The following is a 14,596-nucleotide window of genomic DNA, read 5'->3' on the forward strand; positions in this document are numbered from 1 at the left end:
ACGCAGGAACCACGTGGCGGTGGCCCCAGGACCTGCACGTCTGCCGTGCGTGCCCAGTCAGCGCGCGTTCACGACTCGCGTTACGCCGGAACCGGCCACCGGAATCGGTTACCGGCGCATGTCCACGTGTATCCGTGCGTGCGTACACGTGTGTACGCATGTCCACGTGTATCCGTACGTGCGTACACGTGTGTACGCATGTCCACGTGTATCCGTGCGTGCGTACACGTGTGTACGCATGTCCACGTGTATCCGTGCGTGCGTACACGTGTGCGCGTTGCCCCCCCAACCCGCCCCCCGGATCGGTGAGAGCCGAGCCGCGTACCCGTACTGCTCGTGCTGGTGCAGCATGGCGGCCTGCGCCTGGGCGTTGCCGTAGTTGGGGTGTTGTGGCGGGTACATGGGCCGCACGGTGGGGCCGGGCTGGGCCGGGTAGCTCTGCGGCTGAGGGCGGCTGTACTGCGCCCTGCGCGTCACACGGGAGCGAGGCGCCGGCGGTCAGCGCGCACGAGCACGCAGACGCACGCACACACGCCCACAGACACACACGCCCACAGACACACACGCCCACAGACACACACGCACGCTCACAGACACACACACACGCCCACAGACACACACGCACGCCCGCGCACGCAGAAGCACGCACGCAGAAGCACGCACGAACACGCACACACACCCACAGACCCACATGCACGCAGCGCACGCACACACACCCACAGACACACGCACACCCGCGCACCCACGAACACGCACGCACACGCCACAACAACAACAGCAGAAGCCGCTATTGGCCACTAAGTGGCTGTGACGTCACCACGGCGCTTGCGCCAGGCCAGATGCACTTTGAGGCCGTCGCTTAAAATGCGAAAGACTCGCTGCTGGCAGGAGGACACGGGACAAACGCGGGTATCATCTGAGATGATTGGCAGATACACCGAAGACAAAGACCCCCCGTATAGCCTGTAACAGACTGTCGGAGGAAATTACGTTAGCGAGCACCTATGAAGGCCGGAACGGCACACGAGGTGGTGGATGGCCAACACCGTGCCCGGCCGCCTTTGTCTCCCCAATGGCGATGTTTACACACTCATTTGAGGCCGAGTCGACCTACGCGAGGCCCAGGACCGGTCCAGATAATCGTCACCGGTGTTGGCCGTGAGCGGGAATTGAATTGGGGTCGTGGGGTTCGTAGCGCAGCTCCTCCACAGAGCACACACAAGACAGACATCCAGGCCGGGCTTCACCAAGCCTCAGGACACGCATCACGTGCAGGGCCCAGCAGCTGGCCCCCAGCCCCCCAACCCCCCGCCCCCCCTCCCCCCCGCCCCCCGCCCCCCCGCCCCCCGCCCCCCCACCCCCCGCCCCCCCACCCCCCGCCCCCCCACCCCCCCCGCCCCCCCCACCCCCCCCGCCCCCGCTACCTGGTATGCGTCGAGTTGGCCGCCGCCTGCATGACCGCTGCGGCCGCCTCCTGCGCCTTGCGGTTGATGCCGGACGAGGGAGGCCCCATCCCCACGCTGCCCTGACCCAGAGCGATGCCCCCGGCGGCCATGGGCAGGCCGCCCGCCTGGCCCACGACCCCGGGGCCTTGACCCGGGCCCGGCGTCCCCGCCCCTCCTCCTCCTCCGCCCCCCCCCATGCTGTTGCTGCTCAGGCCGTGGCCGTGGCCGCCGCCGCCGCCGCCGCCCATGGCGCTGTTTGGCACCATGGAGGGGAGGCCGGCGTGCCCGGGCACGCTGTTGGCGGGGCCGCCCATGGCCTGGTTGTAGGGCCGGCCCTGCAGGCCCGAGGGCGGGCCCCGGCCCATGGCTCCCATGCCGCCGTAGGCCTGGGCGGGCCCCGACGCCTGCATGCTGCTGTTGCCGGCCATGCCCATGGCGGGGCCCGTGCCGGCGTAGGCCGCCGCGTTGGGCATGTTGCCGTAGCCGGACGGGCGCTGGTAGTTTCCTGTGGGAGCGGAGAGAGCGATGGACGACGCCAAGGTCGGCGACGAGGTGCGGGGAGGAAACGGGCCCCTGCGTGGCGCTCACGCCAGAGGCAACTTCGAGCGCCGGGTTGTTGTTTCATTGTTTTTTTAAGTTTCAGGAAACAGTTTTGATCAACTTAGCCGGCTGTCTCTCGGCTAAGTTTGAGTGGCAACTCAACTTTGCACTCGAGTTTCACGGAGTTACCGTGCTCTCCCCCTCACCCCATAACAGACAGATGGGCAGACAGAAAGCAAAGATCCCCCTTTAGCCTTTAACAGCCTGTTCAGAGAAGGCCCTGCTAGCGAGCACCTATTAAGGCCGGCACGGCACACGAGGGAGTGGTTGTGGCGAGCACCGCTCTCGGCCGACTCTGTCTCCCCACTGCTGATGTTTACACACTGCAATAGGTACTCATTTAAGGCCGAGTCGACCCAGGGGAGGCCCGGGTCCGGTTCGGATAATCGTTACCGGCGTTGGCCGCAAGCAGGAATCGAACTCGGCTCGCCGGACGGCGTGAGCGCGAGCACCCTGGGCGCCGCGCGGCGTCTCGGCCACCGAAACCCCCATCGGTTTTGCCGCCGCGTGTCGCCGAGGCCTGCGCCGAAAAAAAATGCCCCCCTCCCTCCCGCCCCCCAGCCCCCCAGCCCCGTTGCGTCAGCCCCACCTTGCTGCGGTCCGTACAGGCCTCCCCCTGGCTGGGGAGGGTACCCCCCCGGGCCCCCGGAGGGCGGGTAAGGCCCCAGGGCGGCCGCGTGCATCTGGGGCCCGGCCGGGGAGGGCCGGGGCGAGAGGGCCGATGGGCCTCCCTGCTGCTGCGGCCCGAACGGAGAGTTGCGCTGCACGAAGCCTGCGCCAGGCAAGCGGGGACACGCGCGCACGGATACGCGTGGACACGCGCACGGATACGCGTGGACACTCGCACACACATGTGCATGTGCATGGATGTGCATGGATACACATGGACACGTGTGCGGACACACATGGACACTTGCACACACGTGTACACACGTGTACACACGCACACACATGCACATACGTATACACAAGTGTGTAATACAGACAAGTATAGACGTGGACACATGCACACACATGTACAGCACGCACATATACACATGAATACACATGTACATACAGACACGGCCACACAGGTATACAGACACGTATACAGGCATGTACACGCACACAAACAAGGACCAACACACCCAAACACAAGACACACACACATGGACACACATGATCACACATCAAAGACACAAGGCCACACACACAGAGGAACACACATGCACACACATAGAGAAAGAAGCAACACACGCATTCACAAACACACACACGTATGACACAAATAAACACAAATGTAAACAGACGCATGCATAATGTACACACATGCATGAACACACACACACACTCCACCCACACGCATCGATCAACACTCACGCACGCAGCCGTTCACGCACACACAATCATTTACACGCACACGTGCACACATGTATAACCACGTGTTCATACAAGCTGACCAGAATACACGCACAGACACGTCCACGATTCACACACGCAGTCACCTCCACGTCACACACACGCAGTCACCTCCACGTCACACACGCAGTCACCTCCACGTCACACACACGCAGTCACCTCCACGTCACACAGTCACCTCCACGTCACACACGCAGTCACCTTCACGTCACACACGCAGTCACCTCCACGTCACACACGCAGTCACCTCCACGTCACACACGCAGTCACCTCCACGTCACACACACGCAGTCACCTCCACGTCACACACACGCAGTCACCTCCACGATTCACACACGCAGTCACCTCCACGTCACACACGCAGTCACCTCCACGTCACACAGTCACCTCCACGTCACACACGCAGTCACCTCCACGTCACACACGCAGTCACCTCCACGTCACACAGTCACCTCCACGTCACACATGCAGTCACCTCCACGTCACACACGCAGTCACCTCCACGTCACACAGTCACCTCCACGTCACACACGCAGTCACCTCCACGTCACACACACAGTCACCTCCACGTCACACACACGCAGTCACCCCCACGACACACACGCAGTCACCTCCACGTCACACAGTCACCTCCACGTCACACACGCAGTCACCTCCACGTCACACACGCAGTCACCTCCACGTCACACACACGCAGTCACCCCCACGTCACACACGCAGTCACCTCCACGTCACACAGTCACCTCCACGTCACACACGCAGTCACCTCCACGTCACACACGCAGTCACCTCCACGTCACACACGCAGTCACCTCCACGTCACACACGCAGTCACCTCCACGTCACACACGCAGTCACCTCCACGATTCACACACGCAGTCACCTCCACGTCACACACACGCAGTCACCTCCACGTCACACACACGCAGTCACCTCCACGTCACACACGCAGTCACCTCCACGTCACACACGCAGTCACCTCCACGTCACACACGCAGTCACCTCCACGTCACACACGCAGTCACCCCCACGTCACACACGCAGTCACCCCCACGTCACACACGCAGTCACCTCCACGTCACACACACAGTCACCTCCACGTCACACACGCAGTCAACTCCACGTCACACAGTCACCTCCACGTCACACACGCAGTCACCTCCACGTCACACACGCAGTCACCTCCACGTCACACACGCAGTCACCTCCACGTCACACACACAGTCACCCCCACGTCACACACGCAGTCACCTCCACGTCACACACGCAGTCACCTCCACATCACACACGCAGTCACCTCCACGAGTCACACACGCAGTCACCTCCACGTCACACACGCAGTCACCTCCACGTCACACACGCAGTCACCTCCACGAGTCACACACGCAGTCACCTCCACGTCACACACGCAGTCACCTCCACGTCACACACGCAGTCACCTCCACGTCACACACGCAGTCACCTCCACGTCACACACGCAGTCACCTCCACGTCACACACGCAGTCACCTCCACGTCACACACGCAGTCACCTCCACGTCACACACGCAGTCACCTCCACGTCACACACGCAGGCACCTCCACGTCACACACGCAGTCACCTCCACGACACACACGCAGTCACCTCCACGTCACACACGCAGTCACCTCCACGTCACACACGCAGTCACCTCCACGTCACACACGCAGTCACCTCCACGTCACACACGCAGTCACCTCCACGTCACACACACGCAGTCACCTCCACGTCACACACACGCAGTCACCTCCACGTCACACACGCAGTCACCGCCACGAGTCACACACACAGTCACCTCCACGTCACACACGCAGTGACCTCCACGTCACACACGCAGTCACCTCCACGTCACACACGCAGGCACCTCCACGTCACACACGCAGTCACCTCCACGTCACACACGCAGTCACCTCCACGTCACACACGCAGTCACCTCCACGTCACACACGCAGTCACCTCCACGTCACACACGCAGTCACCTCCACGTCACACACGCAGTCACCTCCACGTCACACACGCAGTGACCTCCACGTCACACACGCAGGCACCTCCACGTCACACACGCAGGTACCGCCACGATTCACACGCAGTCACCTCCACGTCACACACGCAGTCACCTCCACGTCACACACGCAGTCACCTCCACGTCACACACGCAGTCACCTCCACGTCACACACGCAGTCACCTCCACGTCACACACGCAGTCACCTCCACGTCACACACGCAGTCACCGCCACGATTCACACACGAAGGCACCTCCACGTCACACACGCAGTCACCTCCACGTCACACACGCAGTCACCCCCACGATTCAAACACGCAGTCACCGCCACGTCTCACACACGCAGGCAGGGCTTCGCGTCGCTCACACTCACGTTCGTCAGCGAACGGGGCCAGGCCCCCCTTAGATTTCCCCCTTCCTTTCCTGTCGCCGCGCGCCCGCTCTAGGGGCCCCTGGCGCTGGGTCCCGCGCGCCGCCCCCCCGGCGCTAGCGGGGGGCCCCGTGACCCCCCCGTCACCTCCACGTCACACACGCAGTCACCTCCACGTCACACACGCAGTCACCTCCACGTCACACACGCAGTCACCTCCACGTCACACACGCAGTCACCTCCACGTCACACACACGCAGTCACCTCCACGTCACACACACGCAGTCACCTCCACGTCACACACGCAGTCACCGCCACGAGTCACACACACAGTCACCTCCACGTCACACACGCAGTGACCTCCACGTCACACACGCAGTCACCTCCACGTCACACACGCAGGCACCTCCACGTCACACACGCAGTCACCTCCACGTCACACACGCAGTCACCTCCACGTCACACACGCAGTCACCTCCACGTCACACACGCAGTCACCTCCACGTCACACACGCAGTCACCTCCACGTCACACACGCAGTCACCTCCACGTCACACACGCAGTGACCTCCACGTCACACACGCAGGCACCTCCACGTCACACACGCAGGTACCGCCACGATTCACACGCAGTCACCTCCACGTCACACACGCAGTCACCTCCACGTCACACACGCAGTCACCTCCACGTCACACACGCAGTCACCTCCACGTCACACACGCAGTCACCTCCACGTCACACACGCAGTCACCTCCACGTCACACACGCAGTCACCGCCACGATTCACACACGAAGGCACCTCCACGTCACACACGCAGTCACCCCCACGATTCAAACACGCAGTCACCGCCACGTCTCACACACGCAGGCAGGGCTTCGCGTCGCTCACACTCACGTTCGTCAGCGAACGGGGCCAGGCCCCCCTTAGGTTTCCCCCTTCCTTTCCTGTCGCCGCGCGCCCGCTCTAGGGGCCCCTGGCGCTGGGTCCCGCGCGCCGCCCCCCCGGCGCTAGCGGGGGGCCCCGTGACCCCCCCGTTGAGCGGCGGTGGTGAGTGAGAGCGCAGCGCCAACGCACCTCTCTCCTGCGGCATGGGCGACGCCGGCTGGCTGCTGGGGGGCCGCGGCGGCATCTGGTTACCTGTGGGGGGAGGGGGGGGTCAAAGGGCAGAGGAGGGGGGCGGCGAGGAGTTGGTGTCAACCGCGACGCTCACCGCGTCACAGCAATGACGCCGCGTTGGGCCGCCCTGCTTCACGCCGCGGGGTCTCCGTGCGAGTCTCTGTGCGAGTCTGCGGGTCTCCTTGCGGGTCTCCGTGTGAGTCTCCGTGTGAGTCTGCGGGTCTCTGTGCAAGTCTGCGGGTCTCCGTGCGAGTCTGTGGGTCTCCGTGCGAGTCTCTGTGCGAGTCTCCGTGTGAGTCTGCGGGTCTCTGTCCAAGTCTGCGGGTCTCCGTGCGAGTCTGCGGGTCTCCTTGCGGGTCTCCGTGCGAGTCTCCGTGTGAGTCTGCGGGTCTCTGTGCAAGTCTGCGGGTCTCCGTGCGAGTCTGTGGGTCTCCGTGCGAGTCTCTGTGCGAGTCTCCGTGTGAGTCTGCGGGTCTCTGTGCAAGTCTGCGGGTCTCCGTGCGAGTCTGCGGGTCTCCTTGCGGGTCTCCGTGCGAGTCTCCGTGTGAGTCTGCGGGTCTCTGTGCAAGTCTGCGGGTCTCCGTGCGAGTCTGTGGGTCTCCGTGCGAGTCTCTGTGCGAGTCTGCGGGTCTCCTTGCGGGTCTCCGTGCGAGTCTCTGTGCGAGTCTCCGTGTGAGTCTGCGGGTCTCTGTGCAAGTCTGCGGGTCTCCGTGCGAGTCTGTGGGTCTCCGTGCGAGTCTCTGTGCGAGTCTGCGGGTCTCCTTGCGGGTCTCCGTGCGAGTCTCTGTGCGAGTCTCCGTGTGAGTCTGCGGGTCTCTGTGCAAGTCTGCGGGTCTCCGTGCGAGTCTGTGGGTCTCCGTGCGAGTCTCTGTGCGAGTCTGCGGGTCTCCTTGCGGGTCTCCGTGCGAGTCTCCGTGTGAGTCTGCGGGTCTCTGTGCGAGTCTGCGGGTCTCTGTGCGAGTCTGCGGGTCTCCGTGCGAGTCTGCGGGTCTCCTTGCGGGTCTCCGTGCGAGTCTCCGTGTGAGTCTGTGGGTCTCAGTGCGAGTCTGCGGGTCTCAGTGCAAGTCTGTGGGTCTCCGTGCGGGTCTCCGTGTGAGTCTGTGGGTCTCCGTGCGAGTCTGCGGGTCTCAGTGCGAGTCTGCGGGTCTCCGTGCGAGTCTGCGGGTCTCCGTGCGAGTCTGCGAGTCTCCGTGCAAGTCTGTGGGTCTCCGTGCGAGTCTGCGGGTCTCCGTGCAAGTCTGTGGGTCTCCGTGCGAGTCTGCGGGTCTCCGTGCGAGTCTGCGGGTCTCCGTGCGAGTCTGCGGGTCTCCGTGCGAGTCTGCGGGTCTCCGTGCAAGTCTGTGGGTCTCCGTGCGAGTCTGCGGGTCTCCGTGCAAGTCTGTGGGTCTCCGTGCGAGTCTGCGAGTCTCCGTGCAAGTCTGTGGGTCTCCGTGCGAGTCTGCGAGTCTCCGTGCAAGTCTGTGGTTCTCAGTGCGAGTCTCTGTGCGAGTCTGTGGGTCTCAGTGCAAGTCTGTGGGTCTCCGTGCGAGTCTGCGGGTCTCCGTGCGAGTCTGCGAGTCTCCGTGCGAGTCTGTGGGTCTCCGTGCGAGTCTGCGGGTCTCCGTGCGAGTCTCTGTGCGAGACTGCGGGTATCTGTGCGAGTCTGTGGGTTTCCGTGCGAGTCTGTGGGTCTCCGTGCGAGTCTCTGTGCGAGTCTGCGGGTCTCTGTGCGAGTCTCTGTGTCTCCGTGCGAGTCTGTGGGTCTCCGTGCGAGTCTCTGTGCGAGTCTGCGGGTCTCAGTGCGAGTCTGCGGGTCTCAGTGCGAGTCTGCGGGTCTCCGTGCGAGTCTCTGTGCGAGTCTGCAGGTCTCAGTGCGAGTCTGCGGGTCTCCGCGAAGACTCGCCGGGTACGAACGTGACACTCCCTGGATTTTGGCCACCGCTGCCCGTGTGCAATATACACGAGCCCGCTGGAAAATAAAATCCGGGCCCTCCTCTCGTTGGCCTACGCAGATGCGTGAGCGCGGCTCGCTGGGGCGTGACGTTCTGGAACCCACAACGGGGTCGCCGCGCAAATGCCAAAGTGGAAAACTGCTAAACGTCATATTTATTTTATCTTACATATATATATAATTGCTCTAAATAAAGCACGGTCGCCTGGGGAACCCTTTGCAGAAGAGATAATGAATCTCGATGGGTTCTCACCTGCTCAAATAAGACACTGATTAAGTGAGTGATGGGCGGTGACGGGGGGTGGGTGGGGGGGTGTGCGCACCGTGGGCCCCGAGCGGCCCACGGCCCGTGCCGAGCCGCACCCTCCCCGCGGCCCCGGCTGCCGAAGGCTCCGGCTGCCGAAGGCTCCGGCTGCCGAAGGCTCCGGCTGCCGAAGGCTCCGGCTGCCGAAGGCTCCGGCTGCCGAAGGCTCCGGCTGCCGAAGGCTCCGGCTGCCGAAGGCTCCGGCTGCCGAAGGCTCCGGCTGCCGAAGGCTCCGGCAGCCGAAGGCTCCGGCTGCCGAAGGCTCCGGCTGCCGAAGGCTCCGGCCAAAGCCTCTTTAATTAGCCTCCGCGCCCGCCACTCGTCGCTGCCAAAAGGGGCCGTCCAGGATTTATCGGCTGGCACGGGGACAGCGGGGTTAACACGCAGCCAGGTTCATTCACAGAAACACGGGCGGGCGGGCGGGCGGCACGTAAACACGAACCGCCCTCGGAGCGAACGCCTGGGACGTCACGCAGACAGCCGCCGCCGCCGTTTCATCGTCGCAGCGTGTGCCAACGCTCGAATTCCACCCAATTAAAATCAGCTGTTCGCCCAACCCCACCCCCCCCCCCAATCATAAGAAGAGCCCTCTCCCCCCCGCCGCCCCCCACTCCTCACTCCTCCTCTCGGGGAATTGAGGAGGTCTGCCAAATCTCCCCGCCCGCGTCGGTGTGTTCCCAGGCTCAACTAGCCAAGGAAACATATGGGCACGCGATGTTTAATAACCACGAGGAGAGAAGGGGAGAGGGGAGGGGGGCGGAGGAGGAGGAGGAGGAAGAAAACAAACGAGAGAGCCAGGAGGAGAGGAGGGATGATGGTGTAATCACGGGGGCATCACCCCGCCCCGCACCGTGGGGGGGGGGTAGCGACGGTGTCTTTCGAAGGGAAATCATTTTGATTGGCAGCTCTCCCAACAATTTAACAACGCCGGCATCAGAGGGCCGACCGCGCGCCAAGGGCAGCCCGGCGAGTGGTGATCCATGCGAAACTGCGTCACATGACCACCACCACCGCTACTCAACACCACCGCCACTCACACCACGACTCAGCAACAACCACCACTCACACCACGACTCAGCAACAACCACCACTCACACCACCACCACTCACACCACGACTCAGCAACAACCACCACTCACACCGCTACTCAACACCACCACCACCACCACCGCTACTCAACACCACCACCACTCACACCACGACTCAACACAACTACCACTCACACCACGACTCAGCAACAACCACCACTCACACCGCTACTCAACGCCACCACCACCACCACCACTACTCAACACCACCACCACTCACACCACGACTCAACACAACCACCACTCACACCACGACTCAGCAACAACCACCACTCACACCGCTACTCAACACCACCACCACCACCACTCAACAGCGCTACTCAACACCGCTACAACCACAGGTCTCTGGCTGGTTGCTACGCGTGGCAGAGTGGCCCCACACGGACAGATCAGGTTATTTATTTAAAAGATAAAGAAGGCGCAGCCCTGCAAATGCTGCTCACTCACGCAACTCCCTTCTGCAATTTCTCACTCGAAGGGCCTTAACTCGAGCAGAGAGCCATAGAGGCAGTTGGCCTCCTCTTCCAAGCTCACCAGATGTTGGAAGGGGTGGGGGCGTACCCACACGTCACCCCAGCAGACGCGACCTGCCGATCGACCGAACTGCGCCGAACCCGTTTGTGCCGCCGGGTGGACAGAGGGAAAACTGGGAGAAACTCGTCCCAATGTTTCCACTGCCGTGCCGGGACCCGTGGTCTCGCGTAAATAGCGAGGGCAGCGGTCCCTCCTACAGACACGGGTTCGATCTTCAACGTAGCCCCGCCCCTCGCCCCATTAACCCCGCCCCTTCGCCACGCCCACCCCCCAGGCCGGCGGCACCCACCCCATCCCCCCCCACCCCCCCCCCCGGGGCGCACCTGTGGCGGGTGACAGCGGCCCGGAGCGAGGCTGGCTCACGCTGGCCGGAGAGCCGGCGGGCGAGGGCGAGGGCCCGCTCACGCCCGACAGGTGCGGGGAGGCGTGCGGCGAGAAGGGCGACTGCGCCGGGTTGCTCGCCTCCCCCTGGCTGCCGGACGCCACCGAGCCGGGGCCGCTCGCCTGCCCGCTGCTGCCGCCGCCGGGACCGTCCCCGCCGGCCGCCGACGCCGCCGCCGACCCGGCCGCGGCCGCGGCGGAGGAGGAGGAGGTCGGCCCGCCAGCGGAGGCTCCCGCCGAGCCGGGGCCCGACCCCGGGGGGCCGCCCCCGCCCACGCCGGCGGGACCGGTGCCGCCCGCGCCGGCGCCGCCGCCGCCCTGCAGCGAGTCGGCGGCGCCCTGCAGGCCGTCGCCGCCCGTGGGGAGGTCGTCGATCGCCCCGGACAGATCCTGCAGGCACAAGAGACACACGCAGAGATGTGAAGATTTGGAGACACACACACAACGACAACTTTAACACTGTTGGGACAAGTGCTGTTGGCGAGCGCCTATGGATTCCGGCACCGCACACGAGAGGGTGGGTGGCCAGCCCCACGCCTTTGTCTCCCGAGTGGCGATGTTTACGCACCACACCAGGTACTCGTTTGAGGCCGAGTCGACCTCGGCGAGGCCCAGGATCGGTTCAGTTAACCGTCACCGGTGTTTGTGGCCGTGAGCAGGAATCGAACATGGGTCGCCGGGTTCGTAGCGTTACGTGCTCACCGCCGCACCGCCGCTCCCCACACACACACACAAATAAACAGGAACACCGACCCCATGTAGACCTTCGTACACGCGCGTGATTAAACGTTTGTAACGCACGCACAAGTACACACTGCGATTGGGTCGCCCTGGCAGGAGAGGCCACAACGTTCCGTGCTGCCGTGTGCCACCTTGTGCCACACGGGGGGTGGCGATCTACTGGGTGGGCACAGCCCGCTGACGACGTGGTGATGCACGAGTGGAGTATCAGAGACTGCCTCTATCTCTCTCGCTCTCTCCTGTGCGCGACCATGGCTAGCAACTCCAAACTGTGGACCATGTAGCCTTGCACTGGTGGTGGGGGGTGGGTGGGTGCATGGGTGGGTGAGTAGGTGGGTGGGCGAGTGGGTGCGTGGGTGGGCGAGTGGGTACGTGGTTCCGCGAGTGGGTGGGTGAGTGGGTGGCTGAGACAGTGGGTAGGTGAGTGAGTGGATGAGTGAGTTAGCGGATCTGCAATTCCCTAACTCTCCAACAAAGCAACTGATTGGCTCCATCGCTTACAACGGAATCTCTGGTGCTGGTTTATATTTTGTCTGCTGATTGAATGGAGGGGACTAAACTGGCTCTGTGCACTACGTGGCTTCTCAGACCTTTGCATGCTTTTCATTCCCAGCGCTCACTTATTCTGGGACTCGCCCCCCGCCCCCACGTGTCCCCCCCTCCCCGACCGGCAACGACTGCCCCAGACGCCAGCGGACGGCACCGTCTCCCGTTGCTCCGCCGTGCAGTCTCCCGGCTCCGCCATCAGATGGCGATGTTTGGGAGCTGCGTGGGTCGGGCGACGCTCGGTGGGGGGGGGGGGGGGGAACGGCGCCACGCGCGCTGCCGAGCGGCACTCCGAACGACCGGCGGGGCCCACGTGCGGCCCAGCGTGAGGCCCCGCGTGAGGCCCCGCGTGAGGCCCCGCGTGAGGCCCCGCGTGAGGCCCCGCGTGAGGCCCCGCGTGAGGCCCCGCGTGAGGCCCCGCGTGAGGCCCCGCGTGAGGCCCCGCGTGAGGCCCCGCGTGAGGCCCCGCGTGAGGCCCCGCGTGAGGCCCTGCGTGCACCGGGAGGCAGCCTCCTCCCGTCCGCATCGCCACACGGCTGCCCTCCACTCAGCAGCCATGTTGTGCTTCTGCAGACAGCCTCCCCTACCCACCTCCTCTCGCTCACGTGCTCGCAAAGCACGTGCTCGCAAAGCACGTGCTCGCAAAGCACGTGCTCGCAAAGCACGTGCTCGCAAAGCACGTGCTCGCAAAGCACGTGCTCGCAAAGCACGTGCTCGCAAAGCACGTGCTCGCAAAGCACGTGCGCGCCAGGCGTGGCCGTGCCGAGCACCAAACAGCCAAAGGCTCCGTCCGCATCGTCGTTCGAGGATGCACAGACGGACTCTGCGTGCGCTGGGGGGGGGGGGGGGGGGCGCGGAGCACGCGGCCGAGTCAGCGCGGGAAACATCGACGGTACAGGAGGGTGGACGGCAAGAACGCTCCTGGCAATGTGAAGAAGAGCTTCATAGCTCATCGGATTTCTACAGTCCGAAAAAAGATTCCGGTTCTGGAACGCGAGCTGGCACGGAGACGCCAGCACAGCAACGGGGGGCGGGGAGGGGGGGGGGTTCAACGTCGCGGCAGCCCTGAGATCATGGTACCCGCGCGGTACCCGCGCGGTACCCGCGCGGTACCCACGCGGTACCCACGCGGTACCCACGCGGTACCCACGCGGTACCCACGCGTCCAATCACCCACGGTGGCCACATTGTGGGTGCTACGGTCAGGGCTGCATGGGCGGCGGTGTCCCTTACACGGCGCACGCACGAGCAGCCCGATTAGCACGGTTGGCTACGTACGGTGCGAAAGAAGTTCAACACACACACACACAGGGCTTTGCCTCGGCCTTACGCCAGTGGTGGAAGCCACCCCACCCCCCTGGCCTTCACCAGGCACATCTAGGAATTATCGATAATGCAGTCAGCTGACAATCGGATTCACAAATCCGAAGGAGGGGGTATCATCACAGCGATGATGATGATGAACCACCACTCCGCTACTCCCGATGCAATTATCTGGCTCATCAGTCTCCTCGATGTGACGTTACAGCTGTTGCTCTTTACATCAGCAGCAGCAGCCGCCGCCGCCGTACGAGGGAGGATCAGAAGCCGCCGTGGGCTTTGCGAGGTCAGGCGACGCATTTGGGATGGGGCAAAGGGCCTCGAAAAAACTCGGTCTCGCAAGGTGGCCGGCTCCCTCGGGGGTGGGGGGCGGGGGTGGGAATGTGGCCGACCGGGGCCCTGGCAGGCCAGGACCTGCCGACCCCTCGCCGCACTGCCCCCGTGACCCGACACTGGGGTCAATACGCTAATTGCGACAAGCCATTCCATGTGGCCGTTTGTCACAGCAATTACCAGGATCGTTAACAGCCTCTGGGAGGCCTGACACGAAATACCACCAAGCGGAAAACCCACACGCACGCACGCGCACGCACGCACGCGCACACAAAGATCCTCCATATAGCCTTAACAGACTGTTGGGGCAAGTGCTGTTAGTGTGTACCTATGAAGGGCAGCCAACACCACACGCCTGGCCGCCTTTGTCTCCCCAGTGCTCACGTTTCAAATATTCTTCACTGTGATGGACGCTGAACGGGAATGGAACTGGGTTTCGCTGGGCCCGTAGCAGTCGGTGTGCTTGCA

At 63.7% G+C, this 14,596-nt stretch overlaps 1 protein-coding gene across 1 annotated transcript in view; it reads right to left on the reverse strand.

The window, feature by feature from the left end:
- LOC144947883 (AT-rich interactive domain-containing protein 1B-like) overlaps positions 1 to 14,596 on the reverse strand; it is a 114,807-nt gene that overhangs the window by 42,208 nt on the left and 58,003 nt on the right. Inside the window, 5 exon segments of the mRNA XM_078877261.1 lie at positions 326 to 466; positions 1,425 to 1,950; positions 2,635 to 2,817; positions 6,730 to 6,972; positions 11,131 to 11,578. Coding sequence (XP_078733387.1) covers positions 326 to 466; positions 1,425 to 1,950; positions 2,635 to 2,817; positions 6,730 to 6,972; positions 11,131 to 11,578 — 1,541 coding nt within the window.

The sequence above is a fragment of the Lampetra fluviatilis genome, chromosome 47 (assembly GCF_964198595.1).
Source record: "Lampetra fluviatilis chromosome 47, kcLamFluv1.1, whole genome shotgun sequence".
NCBI lineage: Eukaryota > Metazoa > Chordata > Hyperoartia > Petromyzontiformes > Petromyzontidae > Lampetra > Lampetra fluviatilis.